General features: G+C 39.8%; 1 protein-coding gene and 1 pseudogene across 1 annotated transcript in view; one reads left to right on the top strand and one right to left on the bottom strand.

The window, feature by feature from the left end:
- The window catches only part of SPTA1 (spectrin alpha, erythrocytic 1), a 95,327-nt gene that overhangs the window by 48,871 nt on the left and 24,325 nt on the right, over positions 1–22,131 (top strand). The window contains exons 18-32 of the mRNA XM_086393516.1: positions 1,026–1,243; positions 1,608–1,700; positions 3,473–3,610; positions 5,003–5,154; positions 5,791–5,977; positions 7,198–7,299; positions 8,309–8,400; positions 12,333–12,477; positions 14,395–14,576; positions 16,757–16,856; positions 16,971–17,168; positions 19,016–19,159; positions 19,637–19,740; positions 20,422–20,584; positions 20,977–21,108. Coding sequence (XP_086249642.1) covers positions 1,026–1,243; positions 1,608–1,700; positions 3,473–3,610; positions 5,003–5,154; positions 5,791–5,977; positions 7,198–7,299; positions 8,309–8,400; positions 12,333–12,477; positions 14,395–14,576; positions 16,757–16,856; positions 16,971–17,168; positions 19,016–19,159; positions 19,637–19,740; positions 20,422–20,584; positions 20,977–21,108 — 2,150 coding nt within the window. The remainder of the gene's footprint in view (positions 1–1,025; positions 1,244–1,607; positions 1,701–3,472; positions 3,611–5,002; positions 5,155–5,790; positions 5,978–7,197; positions 7,300–8,308; positions 8,401–12,332; positions 12,478–14,394; positions 14,577–16,756; positions 16,857–16,970; positions 17,169–19,015; positions 19,160–19,636; positions 19,741–20,421; positions 20,585–20,976; positions 21,109–22,131) is intronic.
- LOC147376794 (translation machinery-associated protein 7 pseudogene) lies at positions 13,933–14,143 on the bottom strand (annotated as a pseudogene).

Genomic DNA, 22,131 nt, shown 5'->3' with positions numbered 1-22,131 from the left:
TTCTTTACCACTAGCAGCACCTGGGAAGCCCATATCTTTCCACTTTGCTGGGAGCTAATTTTAAGTATTCACAACACTTTGTGGTCCTTAGGAGTTTTTTGGTCTACTTCTTTCCAGTCTTATTTTTTTTTCCCCTTTAAGAGTTTCCTGGTACATTTCTGCCAAGGAATAATCAGCTAAATACTTCAAGGGACCTTTGCAAATTTCCAAAACACCCTCCCTGGTACAGCAGTCTAGCCAGTATTCTGCTCCACAAGTTCTAGTTGTCTTGTCTTCCCTCAGCTCTGATGTCTGTCTCAGCACGTTGTGATTGCTATTGATAGTTCTATAGTGCTAATCCTTTTAACACTACAGTGTATACACTGCCCCAGGCCTGAGCTGTGGCATTCAGAAAGGCATAGCTCATTTCTTTCCCTTCTCTCAGGAGTCACACTCTTTTGTCTATTGTCTGAAAATCATTATATCTTACAGTCTGTCGTGTTTCCTAGTTGTGTAGGATAAGAGAATAATTCTTGTAGTAATAAATCCTTTATAGGCAGAAATGAAAATCTGCTGGTTGATTTTTGCCAACACTTCACTGTATTTTCTTGATTTATCTGTGGGTGTGTTTACCAAATTCTGAAAATGTACTTAACATGATCTAAGGAAAAATTTTGATTCATTGATATTAAAAAAAAAAAAAAAAAAACAGAAATGAAAATTAGCTGATTTTTCTGTTTAGGCTAGAGAATGCATGTTTTTAGTACTCTGAACAGTACCCACATATAGGTATTTTGTTTTCATTCCCTATATCAGAGATTGTACCTTCCAATTCACCACCATACACACACACTCTATCCCTCATTAACCAGTGCTTAATCTCACATATAACATTTCAATTCCTAGGAATTTAGGTAAAATGTCATATTGACTTCATGCAGCATGATCCTCATGGCTCCTTTTCTCTCTCCCAGGTTACCAAAAAGATTAAAGTATAGTGGACATTAATGAGGGTAAAACTCTCCTTTTCTATAACTACCTCATAGGACACTTTGCTGCAGAAGATGTGGCCTCTAGGGTCAAGAGTTTGAATGAGAATATGGAATCTCTCCAGGCTCGAGCTACTAGACGGCAGAATGATCTTGAAGCCAATGTCCAATTCCAGCAGTACCTAGTTGATCTTCATGAAGCAGAAGCATGGATTAGAGAGAAGGAACCTATAGTAGACAACACTAACTACGGGGCAGATGAAGAAGCAGCTGGGGTAAGGAGGGCATAGGGAAAGATATTGTCTAATACTCACCAAACTGGTACCAAATGTGTACCTAATTAGAATGTGTGATAGCGTAATATTTTCTTAGATCATTTGGGGTTTCCAGAGTGATAACTTTTGGGCTTCCTCTGCTGTGATAATCTGAATTAACAAAAATCCCAAAAGATATGCCACATTTTCCTAATCCCATAGAAATCCATATTTCTTAAAGATTATCTAACCCCCCAAATGCATGACCAGACATCTTGCAAATTTAGTATCTTTTAATAAGAATGCGGACAATAAGTATATCATAAAACAAGTTTAGTGTTCTTCCTATATCTGCTTTTGATGATTTTCCCATCAACAAATTAAGGCTCTTCTAAAGAAGCATGAGGCCTTTCTAGTGGATCTGAAGGCTTTTGGAAACAGTATGCAAGCTCTTCGGGATCAGGCAGAAGCCTGCCAGGTAAGAAGGACTTAAGTATAACAAGAATCACTTTCTCCACTGCAGAGGAAAAGGAATTGTCACCAGTTTTTACTTTACATATTCTAGGAAGCAATTGCATCAGAAAATACTGTCTTGTAATCTTTAGGCAGGCACTGTAGCATCTTTGTAGCATTTACAGAGATTCAGAGCAAAAGAATTTCTCAATAAGTGTTATAATTTGTTCATTGGTATATTTTTGTTTCCTTTTTCCTTTTATATTTCCATTTTCTTTTCTTTTACTTCTTTTATTCATATCTCTCCTTTTTATGTTCCTTCCTTTCTTAGTTATTTTTTATACCAACATGTATTAAATGTCTACCATGTGCAAGCATGAATAAAAGAATAATTCTGACTTGAAGGAAAGTTACAGTCTATTAGGTCATGAATTGTAACAAATAACATATGATAGATACATGAATGGGAAAACAGTCTCAAAGAAAGAAGTGTTTCATTCTCTTGATATTAGAATGCTGGAGGATAGGAAAATCTTCATAGCTGAGGCAAGTCAGTTTATCTGAATTCGTTTTGTAAGGGTGGTTTACTATGCAGATAAGGAGAAGATGGGTTTTTCTAGTGAACAATCTATACGAGCAAATGCTCTGAAGCACAAAATAATCAAGAGTATTGTGAGAATGGCAAGACTGCAAGGTGAAAATAAGTGTCTGGAAGAGTGATGGAAGCAGAAATCAACTAAATGATATGGATGTTTCCTGAGTAGAGTGGAAAGAAAAAAGACACACTTTCACATTCAAGAAATTCTTTCTTATGAGGGGCTCTGAACCCATACACTGCAAGTAGAAAATACATAGGCTTAGAAAGAAAGAAAGTGAAGTCGCTCAGTCATGTCCGACTCTTTGCGACTCCATGGACTGTAGCCTACCAGGCTCCTCCCTCCATGGGATTCTCCAGGCAAAAGTACTGGAGTGGGTTGCCAGGCTTACTATGACAATAAGTATTTACAGAGTTTTAGTGCTGTGCCTTCCTCAAGCTCTGCACAGTAGGTGCCTACATAAAAACAGGTGGATTTATGAATTGTAAGTTATGAGGAAATAGTACTTGAAGGATACAAAATCAGAGGGATATATAAGGGGAGGTATATCTTCACATCCCATCTGAAAAAGATGTGGGTCATTACTTATGAAGGGTGATTATATTTGTTCATTCTCTCAGAGATAAGATATCTGGGGGAAATGAAAATCAGAAAGACTGTATCATGGAGGGCAGGTTTCTTGCTAAAAAGAGAAACAAGATATTTGATCTAGGTTTATTTTCTCAAATATTAAAATTCTAGGCCCTCCCTGTGCTGTCGGCCATTCATCTCTTAAAAAAAAAAAAAAAAGTCCATATTTGGTCTACAAAATACTTTAAAGACCTAGGGAATGGAGAAGGTAATGAAAGAAGTGGATCTTTCACTTTCTCAATTTTCTGAAACATGGATTCATGCAATCCTTTAATATCTGCTTAAGACTGGTGACTTAGAGCATTTAATATGTTTTTGACAAATTAAATTCTTACTTGCTCACTCTATATACATATTTCCCAGTCTGCCTGTCCCCTGAGAAGTGCTAAGATGAAATGATATTTCTAAAGATATCATATTGCAATAGCTCTGTTACTGGCATCCAGGTAAGAGGTTGTAACCAGGAGCTCCTCTCTCCTTTGGGTACAGGAACCTACCCACTGTGGGTAGGTTGTACTGAAAGATCTTTCCTATGGGTGACTAGAATGTTCTTCTTCCTATTTTTGTTCAGGAACAACAAGCTGCACCTGTGGAGGTGGCTGCTCCAGAAGAGAGGGTTGTGGCCTTATATGACTTTGAGGCCCGCTGCTCCCGAGAAGTCACCATGAAGAAAGATGATGTCTTAACACTGCTCAGTTCCATCAGCAAGGTGACTTTCCTTTCTACTTTTCTCCCCATCAACAAGGTAGCTCTTGCAGTTGACTCTCCCAACCCTGCCAGATATGGGTATATTTTAACCAGTCAGTATTTTTCTATTGCTCTCTCTCTCTTAAATAACCATAATTTATTGAGTAATATCATCCCTCCAGCTATTGCTTAGGATCCTATACATATCTTTTGAGATTACAAAATACCAATTTCACACTTAATAAAGTGAGGACTCAAGGAGCTTGAGTAACTAGCCCAAACACTTATAAGCCATGAGTGGCAATTCTATAATATGGTTACAGGATTAAAACTTGTCTCTTTGTCTCTGCTTATTCCTATTCTGTGCAAGTGTTCCTAGTAATGGAAAAAATTGACTGAGCTTAAGAGGAGCCTGGTCAAGGAGAGGTTTTTTGTTAACTTGGTTTTTCTTTAGCCTTCATGACTGTGAGAATAGTAACAAAATATTGTCCAATATTTAAAATATATTTATCATAGGAGATCACGGAAACATCAAGGTTAATGCACAGCACAGGGAACTATATTCAATATCCTGTGGTAAAACATAATGGAAAAAATATTTTTAAAAAGAAGGTGTGTATGTGTATAACTGAGTCACTTTGCTGTACAGCAGAGATTGTCACAGCATTGTAAATCAACTACATTTCAATAAAAAAGTAAGAGTTCAAGTAACTTTTAAAATATTTAATACTTCATTAATCTTCATAAATTGAGAAGAAAAAAAAAGAGAGCTCAAGATTTTTCACTCTGAGGATAAATAATTTTGGGGGGAAGCAAGATTGTCATTATCAAATAAGCTGTGTTCCAGTACTCTTTTCTTTTTGCTCAGTCTTCCCTATTTCACTACATTATTCTCTGAGGATATTAACTCCAGAGTGGTTAGTATAGCAACATTCCTAAAAGACTGTGACAGTCAGGGTGATACTTAAGCATGAAACATTCTTATAGGTGAATTTCAGGCAATGCACAATTTTTAGGGGCTCTAGGAGAAGGATAGGGAAAAGTTCTTATACAATACTCTCATACATAGATGCTCTACCCAGAAGAAGCCTGGTTTAATTCTGTCCCTATAGGTTTTTTAAATGAATTTTCAGTAGACAAAATACCCTATCATGAAGAGAATGACCATTGGGTTTTGAAAACTTCCTCAAAGTTAAGGATCTAATATCAAATATCAGATTCCTTGATTTCAGAGACTTATCTCTCCAATTCCTGCAACTCCTGATTTATCTTCTTTGTAATACATAAAATTTATAAGCAGTTGTTTATTTCTTCTCGTCATCAGTTTGTCCCTTTGCCTAGAGACTCGGTTATGAGGGTTAAAACTTCTAAATGTGGCTTTTAAGGAAGGAGTGGGGATTTGCTCTTCCTTTAGGACTGGTGGAAAGTAGAAACTGATGATCACCAGGGCTTTGTGCCAGCTGTCTACGTGAGGAAACTAGCCCGTGATGAGTTTCCTATGCTCCCACAACGGAAGCGAGAAGAACCAGGCAACATCATCCAGCGCCAGGAACAGATTGAGAACCAGTAAGTTCTGGAGGCTGGAGAACTGGACAGTGTTTGGCCAAACATCTCCGACTGGTCAAAGATACAACTCTTGATTCTATTATTTGTTAGATTAAAGATGCTTTTCAAATTCACAGATTTTAAGAGCTAAAAGTAAACAGCGTAATTCAAACCCTTTATTTTTTAAATGAGGAAAGGAAACTCCAGCACCATTATGTAAATTGCCCAAGGTCACACAATATTAGGGTCACATATTCTGACACCCTGCCTGGCACTCTGTCACTCTTTCAAGCTTGTCCAAAGGTCTTCTGACTCCTACGAGCACTTTGTTTGTGTATATTACTATACAAGGCTATTTCCTATCCAGTTGTCAATAGGAATGTGAACTTTTCACTTCTATAGAAAGATGAAGAGGTATTGTCAGTCACACTATTGGGACACTGACATTTTGATTGTTTTTAAATAGAAAGCTTGTGTCTCTCTGCTCTCAATGCCATTTTTCTTCCATTTTTATTTCCTCCTCTTTATTGTTCTTCTTTTGATTTTTCTTCCCTTTCCTTTTTGTCCCTTTTGTTCTCTCCCTTTCTTACCAGTACTCTTCCGTGTTTTCTGTCTCTTTTTTCCCACATTTTCCATTCTCTTTATTTCTCCACTTAGGTACCATTCCCTCCTGCATCGGGCAGACGAGCGCAGACGTCGTCTGTTGCAACGTTACAATGAGTTTTTGCTGGCCTATGAGGCAGGAGACATGCTGGACTGGATCCGAGAGAAAAAGGCAGAAAACACCGGGGTGGAATTAGATGATGTTTGGGAGTTACAGAAAAAGTTTGATGAGTTCCAAATGGTAAGAAAGAGCTGTCTCCTCTAGATAGCTTTCTGAGGATTTCCATCATTTCCTTTTACCTCATATCTCCTCCTAAGTAATCCCTTAATTTCATATTTGCTAAATATCCTCCCCAAAGCTAGAGAGTTCCATATTTAAAATATTTCTCTAGGTATTACAAGTGGAAAGAAAATGCAGAGGAAACTAGTTACCTTGATTTTGTAGCCTGCAGTCGCTGTCACTCCTGCATCCTATTGGAAGTACTGGTCTTCCTGAATCTTTACAACTTGTCCTGTACTGGCCTGTGATACTGATGCTCAGGTTGAGATTGGGTGTTGTAAGACTCTTGTAAGGTCTAGTTATCAGGTAGAGGTTTGAATGGAAAGGTGGGAAGAACAATCTGACTTGACAGCCAGACAATTTTTAATTTTCTGCCTACCTAAAATCTTCTCAATCTCTTTTATTCTCTCAGATTTGTTCTATTATGTTAACTAGCAATTAGTATAGACTTCTCCCTTCTTTCCTTTCTCTTCTATATGATACTTTCCTTACACATGGAATTCAGAGCTGTACAAAGCTATATATATATATATATATATATACATATATATACATATATGCAGAAGGTAATGGCAGTATGGAGCTAGTTATGGGAAAGGTCAAAGGAAATAGTCTTTCTCTATATATAGAGAGAGATAAGTAAGAGAAAGGGAAGGGTAAATAGGGTACAATTAATAAAAGAAAACTAAGAATAAGACTTACATGAGAAAACTCATTGAAAGGCCATTGTATCGAGAAATGAACAATATTGTCACTATAGACATAGTGATGAGTTCCCTAGGGCTGTTTCTTACAACATATCTTAATGTAAGCAAATCATAACCCAGACAATGAAATTTTTCAGAAAGTGGAGACATCTGTATTGGTAGCAAAAACTATTACCTGGCTCAGGCATAGACCCCTCTGATAGTATAATTTAATCAGGGAGATATTTTTAATAAATTTAAGGAAAGAGATCTCTATATTTCATATAAATAACATTTTTAATAGCCACTGAGTATCAGGGAATTTAAAGGTCCTCCTCTTTGTGGCAGGTTGGAGGAGGGCAGTTTGTTGTTTATTACAAGTATGGTTAGCAATATGTTTTAATCCATAGTCAAGTCAGGGCAAAGGTGAGCAGGCAAGAGTGAAAGATTTTTGAGGAGGGAATTTAAACTGCTTTGGTACATTTTCCCACTTAGGATTTGAAGACAAATGAACCTCGACTGAGGGATATCAACAAGGTGGCTGATGATCTTCAATTTGAAGAGCTTTTGACACCAGAGGGAGCTCAAATACAGCAGGTAACTGTGACTCCTTCTTCCTTCTCACTACCAGGCTGAGTTTGGGGAGCCTTCATCTCACTTAAAAATATTTAACTTCATATTCTGCAGATTAGCTAGAACATGAGGAAGGTAATTGCAGTAGAGAACTAGCTATAGGAAAGGTCAAAGGAAATAGTCCAGATAGTCTAGCTGTGTATCCATCTTGTTGTTCAGCTGCTAAGTCATATGCCTTTTAATCGATTCAAAAATCCTTAAATTGACACACCTCCCCCACCCCATCACCATGAGAAATTCAGTGCTCAAATACTTGAATACAAAGACGATGCAGGTAAAGGAGCTATGATAGTGGGAAGTGATTAATCCAGAAAGTGTACTGGATGAGATAGGCTCTGATAATACCTAATAAAAGAAGAATATAGGTAGTAGAGATGGAAGAGAAGACATTTGAGACCTTATTCAAATTTGGACCTGTGGTTCCATAAAATATGTCCGGAACTAATGGAATGTCTAGTCCAGTTATCTGAGTTATCATAAACCAGTGAGGAGAAGCCCTGCCTTCTTTTATGGTAACTGATGTGGGGTAAGAGTGAGAAAGAATGTGCAAAGGAACAATTTTCTTACTCTTCACAGAAAATAGGGTTCTAAGAGACTGCCTGGTTTAATCATTTCAGGACACAAAAAAATACTAGAGGTCATAGAAAAAGGCAATGTCTTCTAGCTACCAAGGCAAGAAGTCAAACTTACACTTCAGAGGTTGTAATGTAGTCTCTGGGGCAGCCAATATCAATTGATGTTCTAAGGTTGTTGGTTCCCACCTGGAACATCAATTTGGGAAGGAATGTGATCCCTTTTTTAACTGCATTGGCATAGCTGAGGCCCAAGCTCAAACTATCCAAGAAAGAAAGAAACCTGTGCAATTTCTAAAGGAGTTAGCATGAAAATAATCAGGATTTAAGCCTCATCTAATCTTCAGACACCACTAAGCTGAGTTAGATCCCTAGCTAAAGTCTGTGTCTGCCTGTTTCAGGAGTTGAATGCCCGATGGAGGTCCTTGCAGAGGCTGGCAGAGGAACAGCGCCAGCTGCTAGGCAGTGCCCATGCTGTCCAGATGTTTCACAGGTGAGAATTTTAACCTTGAAAAGCAGTGCTGCTCTAAAACTAACTTGAGAACCACTGATTCTAATTGCTATAGTAGAACCATAGCTACTAGCTTAACCCTTCTTCCTGGATAAAATAGGAAATCAGATGCTTCAGTAGTAGGTAGATATCTCATTGGGCATGTAGGCTACTCCAGACAACCAACTTCAATTTTCTCATACCTAGGCTTGGGCCCTGGTACATAATTAGCAGTTTATATATGTTTTCATGATAGTGAATGAAAACTGAAGTTGAAACAAGAGGTTTAAGTAATAACACATCTGAACTAGAAGTAGAGAGTAGAGGGAAACAAACATCACATTGACTCTAAAAGATGTTTTTTTTTTTTTTTTTTTTTTATGTCTGATTGCCAAATCTCTATACTAAGAAACAGAATGCACAACTAAGTAAACAAACTGACAACCAAACACCTTTGCTGTGTAAAAATGCATTTTTGAATATTCAGAGAAGGGGAAACTGAGAGGCAGACAAGTCTTGTTATTTAAAATGGTGTAAGGTTGCCTTGAGAACCCCATGAACAGTATGAAAAGGCAAAATGATAGGATACTAAAAGAGAAACACCCCAGGTCGGTAAGTGCCCAATATGCTACTGGAGATCAGTAGAGAAATAACTCCAGAAAGAATGCAGGGATGGAGCCAAAGCAAAAACAATACCCAGATGTGGATGTGACTGGTGATAGAAGCAAGGTCTGATGCTGTACAGAGTAATAATGCATAGGAACCTGGAATGTTTGGTCCATGAATCGAGGCAAATTGGAAGTGGTCAAACAGGAGATGGCAAGAGTGAACGATAACATTCTAGGAATCAGCGAACTAAAATGGACTGGAATAGGTGAATTTAACTCAGATGACCATTATATATACTACTGTGGGAAGGAATCCCTTAGAAGAAATGGAGTAGCCATCATGGTCAACAAAAGAGTCCAAAATGCAGTATTTAGATGCAATCTCAAAAATGACAGAATGATCTCTGTTCGTTTCCAAGGCAAAGCATTCAATATCACGATAATCCAAGACTATGCCCCAACCAGTAATGCTGAAGAAGCTGACGTTGAATGATTCTATGAAGACCTACAAGACTTTTTAGAACTAACACCCAAAAAAGATGTCCTTTTCATTATAGGGGATTGGAATGCAAAGTAGGAAGTCAAGAAACACCTGGAGTAACAGGCAAATTTGGCCTTGGAGTACAGAATGAAGCAGGGCAAAGGATAATAGAGTTTTGCCAAGAGAACGTACTGGTAATAGCAAACACCCTCTTCCAACAACACAAGAGAAGACACTCCACATGGACATCACCAGATGGTCAAAATCGAAATCAGGTTGATTATATTCTTTGCAGCCAAAGATGGAGAAGCTCTATACAGTCAGCAAAAACCAGACCAGAAGCTGAGTGTGGCTCAGATCATGAACTCCTTATTTCCAAAGTCAGACTGAAATTGAAGAAAGTAGGGAAAACCACTAGACCATTCACGCATGACCTAAATCAAATCCCTTATGATTATACAGTGGAAGTGAGAAATAGATTTAAGGGATGAGATCTGATAGAGAGAGTGCCTGATGAACTATGGACAGTGGTTTGGGACATTGTACAGGAGACAGGGATGAACCCATCCCCATGGAAAAGAAATTCAAAGAAGCAAAATGGCTGTCTGAGGAGGCCTTACAAATAGCTATGAAAAGAAGAGAAGCAAAAAGCAAAGGAGAAAAGGAAAGACATAGAATCTGAATGCAGAGTTCCAAAGAATAGCAAGAAGAGATAAGAAAGCCTTCTTCAGCGATCAATGCAAAGAAATAGAGGAAAACAACAGAATGGGAAAGACTAGAGATTTTGTCAAGAAAATTAGAGATACCAAGGGCACATTTCATACAAAGATTGGCTCGATAAAGGACAGAAATGATATGGACCTAACAGAAGCAGAAGATATTAAGAAGAGATGGCAGGAATACACTGAAGAACTGTACAAAAAAGATCTTCATGGCCAAGATAATCACGATGGTGTGATCACTGACTAGAGCCAGATATCCTGGAATGTGAAGTCAAGTGGGCCTTAGAAAGCATCACTACGAACAAAACTAGTGGAGGTGATGGAATTCCAGGTGAGCTGTTTCAAATCCTGAAAGATGATGCTGTGAAAGTGCTGCACTCAATATGCCAGCAAATTTGGAAAATGCAGCAGTGGCCACAGGACTGGAAAACATTAGTTTTCCTTCCAATCCCAAAGAAAGGCAATGCCAAAGAATGCTCAAACTACTGAACAACTGCACTCATCTCACACGCTAGTAAAGTAATGCTCAAAATTCTCCAAGCCAGGCTTCAGCAATATTTGAACCGTGAACTTCCAGATATTCAAGCTGGTTTTAGAAAAGGCAGAGGAACCAGACATCAAATGGCAACATCCACTGGATCATGGAAAAAGCAATAGAGTTCCAGAAAAACATCTATTTCTGCTTTATGGACTATGCCAAAGCCTTTGACTGTGTGGATCACAATAAACTGTATAAAAATCTGAAAGAGATGGGAATGCCAGACCACCTGACCTGCCTCTTGAGAAACCTGTATGTAGGTCAGGAAGCAACAGTTAGAACTGGACATAGAACAACAGACTAGTTTCAAATAGGACAAGGAGTATGTCAAGGCTGTATATTGTCACCTGCTTATTTAACTTATATGCAGAGTACATCAGGAGAAATGCTGGGCTGGAAGAAGCACAAGCTGGAACCAAGATTGCTGGGAGAAATATCAATAACCTCAGATATGCAGATGACACCACCCTTATGGGAGAAAGTGAAGAGGAACTAAAAAGCCTCTTGATGAAAGTGAAAGAGGAGAGTGAAAAAGTTGGCTTAAAGCTCAACATTCAGAAAACTAACATCATGGCATCTGGTCCCATCACTTCATGGCAAATAGATGGGGAAACAGTGTCAGATTTTATTTTTTGGGGCTCCAAAATCACTGCAGATGGTGATTGCAGCCATGAAATTAAAAGACACTTACTCCTTGAAAGGAAAATTATGACCAAACTAGATAGCATATTCAAAAGCAAAGACATTACTTTGCCAACAAAGGTCTGTCTAGTCAAGCCTATGGATTTTCAAGTGGTCTTGTATGGATGTGAGAGTTGGACTGTGAAGAAAGCTGAGTGCTGAAGAATTGATGTATTTGAACTGTGGTGTTGGAGAAGACTCTTGAGAGTCCCTTGGACTGCAAGGAGGTCAACCAGTCCATTCTAAAGGAGATCAGTCCTGGGATTTCTTTGGAAGGAATGATGCTAAAGCTGAAACTCCAGTATTTTGGCCACTTCATGCGAAGAATTGACTCATTGGAAAAGACCTTGATGCTGGGAGGGATTGGGGGCAGGAGAAGAAGGGAATGACAGAGGATGAGATGGCTGTATGGCATCACCGACTCAATGGATGTGAGTTTGAGTAAACTCCGGAAGTTGGTGATGGACAGGGAGGCCTGGCGTGCTGGAATTCATGGGATCACAAAGAGTCAGACATAACGGAGTGAGTGAACTAAAGGTTTTCCATGTTATTCCACAGTTAAGAATGTGCCTTTGCTATCAGGGCATTTGATTCAAATTTAGGGTCTGACTAAATGTATGGCTAGGGTACAATCTTGAGAAAATACCTAACCTATTTTTTTTTTTTTTGCTACTTAGCCTCTAAGCTTTAGTTTTCTCATATGTAAATGGGACTGGTAATAATAATTAGGCCTCAAGTCATTGTTGTAAAGATTAAATGAGCCTAAGTTCTAACACTTAGTTCTAACACATCCTTAAAAAAAGGATGATGATGGTGGTACTGATGACTACTACTGGTACATGAGCCCAGCTAGTCTGCCTCCAGTTTGTGTTATTATTCTTAAACTTTTTACCCTTATGCACCAGAGAAGCAGATGACACAAAGGAACAGATTGAGAAGAAGTGCCAGGCCCTCAATACTGCTGACCCTGGCTCAGACTTATTCAGTGTGCAGGCCCTTCAACGACAGCATGAAAACTTTGAAAGAGATCTCATACCTCTGGGGGAAAAGGTGAGATGTGCCTTCAAGCTTTTCCAGCACATTCCTCTTCACATCTACCCATATTAATGCCCTCTCCTTTGCTTTTATTATCCAGTCTCTTACTTTAGTTCTCTTTATCCTACTCCATTCTTGTTCTTTAACCCTGTCCCGAAAGCTAGTCTACCAAAAGGGCATGCCCAGGGCAATTTATGTGCAGGGAAATGGTTTTAATTTTTTTTTAAAGTGAAATACAGTTGATTTACAAGGTTGTGTTAATTACTGCTGTACAGCAAAGTGATTCAGTTTTATAAATATGTATAAATATATATATATATATATACATTTATATCCTTTTTATCTTCTTTTCTATTAAGGTTTATCATAGGATATTGAATATAGTTCTCTGTGATATACAGTAGGACTTTACTGTTTATCCATTCTGTATATAAAAGCTTACACCTGATAACCCCACCTCCTTCTCTATTCCTCCCGCAATCCCCTCCTCCTTGGCAACCACAGGTCTGTTCTTTATGTCTATGACTCTGTTTCCATGTTATAGATGGGTTCATCTGCATCATATTTCAGATTCCACGTGTAAATGATATCATATGGTATTTGTCTTTCTCTTTCTGACATACTTCACTTAGTATGATAATCTCTAGTTGCTCCAAATGGCATTATTTCATTCTTTTTATGGCTGAGTAATAGTCCATTATATGCGTATTATATCTTCTTTATCCATTTATCTGTCAATGAACATTTAGGTTGTTTTGTGTCTTGGCTATTGTAAAGAGTGCTGCTGTGAATATTGGGGTGTGTGTATCTTTTTGAATTCTAATTTTGTCTGAATATATGCCTGGGAGAGGGATTGCTGGATCATATGGCAATTCTATTTTTAGTTTTCTGAGGAATCTCCATACTGTTTTCTACAGTGGCTGCACCAAATAGCATTGAGGGAAAATATATTGTAAATGTTTGTGAGTTTGTGAGTTCCAAGTGAGAACTCTTCGTGAGTTCCAAGTGACTAGAATGTATAGCAGTTAGTTGGAGATCAGTAGTCTAAGATAAATAGGAGATGATCATACCTGGTATGACCAGGCTTATGCCTGAGTGTGATGCAGAGCTTCCTTAGAAGGGATTGAAGAAGCTTAATCCTACTCTGGCCAAAAAATGAACTCTAAAGCTTGCCAAATACACTCTGGAATAACTCAGGGGGAGCATAGAACTTGCGTTACCATAAAAACCAAAAAGAAGCACAGAAAATGTCTACATTAAAAAGATCTTCATATTAATTGACACTTGCCACCAACCAAGTCACTTAACCACCCTGCCCTATAGCCTTGTTTATTTGTTTATACAAAGGTTTATTTTTAAATGTATGATAGATTCCAAGACAATACTTCATTCTTCCTATAGGTGGCAACAGATGGTATGTCAGAGAATACAAATGTTTAAATAGGAATGGAATTAATGATCATCATTGCCTCAGGCACAAGGAACAGATTCCTTTTTGTAAGATTTCTTAATTCCACCTGTGGCCAGGGGACCCTTTCCCTGCAGCCTTTCCTGTTAGCTCCTCAAATTCCTTCTGCTCCTCCTGTTTCTGCTTGAATGCCTTATCTTCCTCTTTTATCTTCTTGACTTGCTCTTTGGGCTGCTTCAGGGGCTTCTTCTTGCCACCTTCACAGCCCAACATGATACCTGAGGCCTCTTCCCTGGACTTTACTACCAGAAGCAGCCTTCTAGTCATAAAAAGAAGCATGGTCATGTCAAGAGTGATTACTTTGGGGAATTATCATATGCATCAAAAGGGTTTCCACTATCATATAAAAAGTAGCAAGACCTCATTGATGTCTATTTGAGGAAGGAGCACCCTGAGGCTTGAAACTCTTTTGCTAGGATTCAGGTGTGACACCAAGCTGACTGTCAGAGCTCTGGACTCCCTAGGTGGAGGTATTGAGGGACACAGCAGATCGACTCAGTGAATCCCACCCAGATGCCACTGATGACCTGCAGAGCCAGCAGTTGAAGCTGAAGGAGGCCTGGGATGACTTGCAGGGGCTTACAAAGGATCGTAAGGAGAACCTACAGGAGGCCTTAAAATTCTACCAGTTCCTCAGCCAGGCCAGGTAAGGTTCCAGAGGCAGACTTCCACCAGGTGGAATTGGCAGAGTCCATGCCTGGCCCATAAATGGAGCTTCTAGGAGCTGTTTGGGTACAGGTGTTCTTCATTACCTGGTTTGGAGGGTACCTCTTGGTCCAGATTGTACCTTTGGTAAGGAACAAAATTCTCAGGTTCAATATTTCAAGCCATGAAATATTGAATTTTGGAAGAATATGAGGTTATCTAGGCCAATTAAGTATGCTTCTATGGAGTCTATACTATATAGAGAGTGCTATATGAGGAATTATAGGATATTGGGAGTTCCCAGAGGCACTAGTGGTAAAGAATGTGCCTGCCAATGCAGGAGACAAAGGAGATATGGATTTGATCCCTGGGTCAGGAAGATCCCCTGAAGGAGAAAATGGTAACCCACTCCAGTATTCTTGCTGGGAAAATCCCATGGACAGAGGAGCCTGGAGGGCTGCAGTCCATGGGGTCACACAGAGTCGGACATGACTGAGTACACACATGCATAGAATATGGGGAGATAGTCTATTGGAAAAGCAAAGAAGAATACATATAACCATGGTAGAACATAGAACAGCCCCAAACACACATCCCAACAAATAGATGGAACTATATAAACAAAAGCATGAGAACAGGAAGGTATAGAATGCCCATGATGCAGAAACAGCTAGAGCCTGAGTTTTGTATGTCACAGGGGTGAGGAGAAATAGCAAGAGATAAATTCAGAAATGCTAAGCTCAAATCCTTTTTTAAATTAATTTTTTATTGGAGTTTAATTGTTTTTGATTGTTGGAGAAGTTTCACTGTTTTGGTAAACAGTTTAGACATGATCATGTTTTAGCAAATACACACTTTATCTGTGGAAAAATTTGCACACTCTGCCCCATCATATCAGCCTACATTTAGAATTGAGGGTTCAGGAAGTAACAGCTTGCAATGTAATATTTTTGAAGATAAAAGGGGGCGACTTTGCCAAATGATTGCAAGTGTTCTTGCCAATGCCCTCCCCAATTCAGCATCTCTGGAAAGTTATAGTGTTTCACATAGTATAAATAAATAGCATACATACTCACTCCTCCAAAGCATATATATGCCCATGTATCTCTGTTGATATAGCTTCTGCCTATACTTCAGATTCCATGTTAAATGCTGACTCTTTCCCTTTATGAAATATTCTTCAACATTGCAGAAGTAATATTAGCACTCTCAGAGCAACTCTAACACCTTATTTTATCTCTTCAGGACAGTCTTTCTTTTTAGGGTTTTTGAAAAAAAAATACTAGTCTCTATGTTTTGCTTGCTTTTTGTTTTCTTCTCTCAGTATAAAGCGTGAACTCCTAGAAGGCACAAATACATCTTTTTCACAATAAAACTTAGTTGTTTAAATAAGTGAATAAATGAGTTTGCAAAAGAAGAGGACTTTCTGCCCTACAGCTACAGATTCCTATTTAATAAACAAGAGTAAGGGCACTCTTCATGAGATGCTGAATTTGACCATCATATATAATTTTTTAACTCAATGACATTTACCTTCTGGGACAGATGGACTTTATCCCTCCTTTTCTAATTTATTGACTTCTAAAAGAGTGGCAAATGACCCTGGTTTAATCAGCAGCAGAGAGTAAGTATGTTGTGTATGTGTGTGTGTGTGTGTGTGTGTTGGGCAGAAGCATGTACTGGATTCGATTTGGAATAAGAGTAAGAAGAAACACATGCCTCACCTGAGATTCTATGCTAAGACAAATCTTTAAACCCAAAAATCCACACTAAAGGAGTAGGACATGTTAAAAGTAATGGAATATGTACCAGTCCAGGATTCCAGTGTCTGGGTTCTACTCCATCTGTCTATTTCCAGTTTTAGCACATAGGCAAATCACTTACATTCTCTAGGCCAACTTCCTCATCTCCAAAGTAGAAGGAAAAGAATTTCCAGAATTCTACTCAAAATTATTGCAAGAATCAAAAGAGATAGTGTGTGAAGAAAATTTCAAATGCAACAGAATGCTATTATTAAGTTATACAGTGAAAACAACAAAGCTAAGATCTGTGAAGGCTATAAACCAGAAAGAAAATATAGATCTGGAAACGTTTTCTAGGGGAGAAAAAGTCCAAGGACAGACAATTTTATAGCAAGTTGCAAGGTTTCCTTGATTCAATTTCAGTATGCCATTTCTCTAGGGACTTACAGAATTGGATTAGTGGCATTGGTGGCATGGTTTCATCCCAGGAACTGGCTGAAGATTTAACTGGCACAGAGATCATGATAGAGCGGCATCAGGTATGGTGACAAAAGCCTTAGCCTCTGATCACATAACCTCGCAAACTTCCTGCATTTTGCAACTTTTGTGAGATGTCACTGGACTCACCAGTCTCTGATCCCTTTTTACCACAGGAGCATCGTGCTGACATGGAGGCCCAGGCTCCCGCCTTCCAGGCCTTTGAAGATTTTGGTACAGATCTTACAATCAGTGGGCACCGGGCCAGCCCCGAAATTGAAGAAAAGCTTCAAGCTGTTAGACTAGAGAGAGATGAGTTGGAGAGTGCTTGGGAACAACGCAAAAAGATGCTAGATCAGTGTCTGGAGTTGCAGGTACTGCAAATTCCCAATCGTTAAACAGGCTTAGCTGAGTCTGTTCCTTCTACGCAGTTTCACAGAGTTAATACAGGTGCTTATTTCACTGGAATTCCATTCCAAAATCATAAAGGTATCTCTTGATTATCTGACATTGCATTTTCTGCTTTGCATTTTCTGATCATTGTAGTGTTCTTTGCTCCTATTCTTGTTAATGAAAAGCTAAACAAAATGGAGGTCAGTCCTAGGGCATGGGGCCCTGAAATTAAGTGGTTATAATTTATTGATATTTAAACTTACTTATTGATTGAAAGTTTTACTGATTGATTTTTATTGATTTTATTGTGTTCCTAGAAACACATATCAGAGAAGGCAATGGCACCCCACTCCAGTACTCTTGCCTGGAAAATCCCATGGGTGGAGGAGCCTGGTAGGCTGCAGTCCACGGGGTCGCTAGGAGTCTGACACAACTGAGCAACTTCACTTTCACTTTTCACTTTCATGCATTGGAGAAGGAAATAGCAACCCACTCCAGTGTTCTTGCCTGGAGAACCCCAGGGACAGGGGAGCCTGGTGGGCTCCGTCTCTGGGGTCACACAGAGTCGTACACAACTGAAGTGACTTAGCAGCAGCAGCAGGAACACAAATATTAGTAAGATAGTGTCTATTTTCTAAAAGTAGTGAAATTAGACTTGTAGACAGATCATTGGAAAAGACCCTGATGCTGGGAGGGGTTGGGGGCAGGAGGAGAAGGGGATGACAGAGGATGAGATGGCTGGATGGCATCACCAACTCGATGCACATGAGTCTGACTGAACTCCGGGAGTTGGTGATGGACAGGGAGGCGTGGAGTGCTGTGAATCATGGAGTCGCAAAGAGTCGGACATGACTAAGCAACTGAACTGAACTGAACTGAACTGAGGCAAATCATTCTAATATATAAAATAATTACTGATAAAATGTGTGAATGTTTTGAGATTATAGCAGAAGGAGTGATTAATGGTCCTGAGGGAAGTGAGTGAAAATGTCACATGCTGTTCTGAAAAGCAGTCTTTGCCAGAGTCTTAAAGAAATAACCAGCCAGTTTTCACCAAGTGTGTGTGTGTGCGTGTGTGCGTGTGTGTGTGCATGCTCAGTAGCTCAGAGTGTCCAACTCTTTTGTGACCCCATGGACTGTAGCCCATGGGCTCCTCTGTCCATGGAATTGTCCAGGCAAGCATACTGGAGCAGGTTGCCATTTCCTACTCCAGGGGATCTTCTTGACCAAGGGATCAAACCCACATCTTTTGCATCTCCTGCATTGGCAGGTGGATACTTTACTACTGTGCCACATGGAAGCCCGTTTACCATGTCTAGGATATGGAAAATAGTACTGCAAGAATGGAGGAAAGCTTATATGAAAACATAAAACATGTTTTCAGGGAAGAGTAAAAGGTCCAAGATAGCCAAGGTTTATTGTGTGAATGTTTCTTGAAAGAATATTGACATCCTTTCAGATCAGTTCAGATCAGATCAGTTGCTCAGTCATGTCTGACTCTTTGCAACCCCATGAACCGCAGCACGCCAGGCCTCCCTGTCCATCACCAACTCCCGGAGTTCACTCAGACTCATGTCCATCGAGTCAGTGATGCCATCCAGCCATCTCATCCTCTGTTGTCCCCTTCTCCTCTTGCCCCTAATCCCTCCCAGCATCAGAGTCTTTTCCAAGAGTCAACTCTTCTCATGAGGTAGCCAAAGTACTGGAGTTTCAGCTTTAGCATCCTTTACAGGGTCCCTATTATCAGTATCATGGGAGAGGTGGGAGATCATTTCCTCTGTCTGCCTGGAATGAACATACCATATACATTTAATTTTAACCCCCATAGTTGTTCCGAGGGAACTGTGATCAGGCTGAGAGCTGGATGGTGGCACGTGAGAATGATCTAAGGTCGGATGATAAGGGGTCCTTAGACACTCTGGAGGCCTTGATGAAGAAACGTGACGATTTGGACAAAGCGATTACTGACCAGGTAATAACAGCTAATACAAGAATTCCAACAATAACTATTAGTAATAATGACAGAAATCCTGAACATGTATGTGGTTTTATGATTTGCATGTATTTTAATTCCCATTTGCTTTTTACATAAACTCTGAGGTAGGCGGGCAACATAGTGGCTTAGTCTTAGCCAAGGTGCAAAAGCTATTTTATATGCTATCCAACATCCCATTCAATGCAGGAATCACTTTCTACAATGACCAAGAGAAGTGTCTGTTCTATAGGGAAATCGGCACCACACATGTAGTCCACCTCAGTATCACTATTGATGTTTCTCTTCTTGTTGAGTTAAAAGCCACCTCCCTTTAAGGCATTTACCTTTTGGCTTTGGTTTTGTTGCCCTTCATGAAGCCACAAAGGATATATCTCTCCTTTTCTAGGAGGAAGTCAGATTGCACCAAGAGCCTAATTTCTGGGTCTCTGGGCTTTTTCTCTTTCCTTTATCTAGGATAATAGAATCACTGAACTAGATCTTTTTGCTGAACGACTCATATCTGAAGACCACTATGCCAAGGAAGAGATTGCTGCTCGGAACCAACGGATACTAGACAGGTCAGTATTGAGCAGTTGTTTTGTGAGCTATAGGAAGATATAGGAGCTTTCCTTGTGGCTCAGCTGGTAAAAAAAAATCTGCCTACAATGCAGGAGATCTGGGTTAGATCCCCTGGAGAAGATACCCTGAAGAAGAGATAGGCTACCCACTCCAGTATTCTGGCCTGGAGAATTCCATGGACTGTATAGTCCATGGGGTTGCAAAGAGTCAGATACAACTGAGTGACATGCACTCACTTACTCACTCAGGAAGATATAGAAAAGTGACTACTTTACTAGAATTGAGGATGGAGATAATACTTTGAGTTCTCATTTCTGTGCTGTGCTCTTCTAAGCTGCTTCAGTTATGTCTGACTCTTTACAACCCTGTGGCCTATAGCCCACCAGGCTCCTCTGTTCATGGGATTCTCCAGGCAAGAACACTGGAGTGGGTTGCCATGCCTTCCTTTAGGGAATCTTCCTGACCCAGGGATCTAACTCTCATCTCTTACATCTCCTGCATTGGTAGGCAGGTTCTTTACCACTAGTGCCACTTGGGAAGCCCATATATGACATATAAGTGTTCAAATAATGAGAATGAGAAGATAAAGTGCAGATAAGCAAATAGGGAGATTCATAGATATGGCATCAAGGCTTGGTGGAAAGATAGAGGGCAGAGAATAATCTAGTTCCGACTTTCAGATGGAGGATTCTCAAAGAACAGCTGACTGCTGAGCGGATGAAACTTGGAGACTATGCTGACCTAAAACAATTCTACCATGACTTCAAGGACCAAGAAGAATGGATCAGTGAGATGCTGCCCATAGCCTGTGATGAATCCTATAAAGATCCCACCAATATTCAGGTAAGTTCAAAGTAAGAATCTTGGAAAACTTCAACATACTCAGACTGATGAACGAATGGTCACCTTCTAACGTGGAAAACTTCCTTACTGTTCAGACTGTCGTCCCTGCCTTCAGGGATTTCTGAGTCTAACGTGGAGGGAGTTGTTCCCAAGAATTGGATGGTATGGTGAGGGAGGTGGGAGGGGGGTTCAGGATGGGGAACACGTGTACACCCGTGGTGGATGCATGTTGATATATGGCAAAACCAATACAATATTGTAAAGTAAAAAAAAATAATAATAATAAGAAAAAAAAGAATGAATTAAGAATCCTTAATTTTTCCTTTTAAACAGAATTTATCTCATCTTATTTTCTAAATTAGATGGTAATTTAGATTCTGCTTTCCCTTCAGAGAAAATATCTGAAGCACAAGGCCTTTGAAGATGAGGTCAATAGCCGAGCTGAGCAGGTGGAAGGAGTCATTATTTTAGGGAACACTCTGGTTGAGCGGAGGGCATGCGATGGTAATGAAGAGTCTGTGAAGGTGGGTTCTGCTTACAATGGGCTTTGGGCTATCATAGGAAGAGAAATCTTTTATACCCTTTTGGTGTTTCCATGTGTAGGAATATGGAATATATTCTGTTAATGGTCTTCCCTTTGTTTTTTTCACAAAAGAGGAGGAAAATATGTTGTTTTGGGATTCCCTGATAGCTCAGTTGGTAAAGACTCCATCTGCAATGCACGAGACCCCAGTTCAATTTCTGGGTTGGTATGATCTTCTGGAGAAGGGATAGGCTACCCACTCCAGTATTCTAGAGCTTCCCTTTTGGCTCAGCTGGTAAAGAATCCGCCTGCAATGAGGGACACCTGGGTTGGATCCCTGGATGGGGACGATCCCCTGGAGAGGGGATAGGCTACCCACTCCAGTATTCTGGCCTGGAGAATTCCATGGACTGTATAGTCCTTGGCATCACAAAGAGTCGGACACGACTGAGAGACTTGCACTTTCAGACCTTATCACTCCCATCATACTCAGCATTTTGACCTCCAAGACAGCTTTAGACTTAATTCCTATGTGTTATAATGCTTGCTTATATTTTATGTCCCTACCACCAAGAGTTTTGGCATTTAGGCAATCAGTTTCTGTAATCAGTCCAGAACTCTTTCTTCAAAATTTCTGTAAACACCTACTGTTGCTTTCCCAGATTTAAACCAGCGTAAACAATTATGATTTAAAATATATGACCTTCAATTACTGGAAGATTTTGGCTAGACTCAAACTCCAGAGCCTCCCTACATTATCCTTTCAATTTGTCACAGGACCCTAAATACCATAATGACCCCTCAATTCCAGAGAGGGGGCTGTGATCAAGTAGGGCTTCCCTGGTGGATCAGACAATAAAGAATCTGCCAGCAATGCAGGAGACCTGGATTTGAACCCTGGGATTGGGAAGATCCCCTGGAGGAGGGCATGGGAATCCACTCCAGTATTGTTGCCTGGGAAATCCTATGGACAGAGGAGGCTGGTGGGCTGCAGTTCATGGGGTCTGCAAAGAGTCAGACGTGA

The sequence above is a fragment of the Bos grunniens genome, chromosome 3 (assembly GCF_055505025.1).
Source record: "Bos grunniens cultivar Pamir isolate PY7600 chromosome 3, Bosgru_T2T1.0, whole genome shotgun sequence".
NCBI lineage: Eukaryota > Metazoa > Chordata > Mammalia > Artiodactyla > Bovidae > Bos > Bos grunniens.
This window is presented reverse-complemented; position numbering and strand designations above follow the sequence as displayed.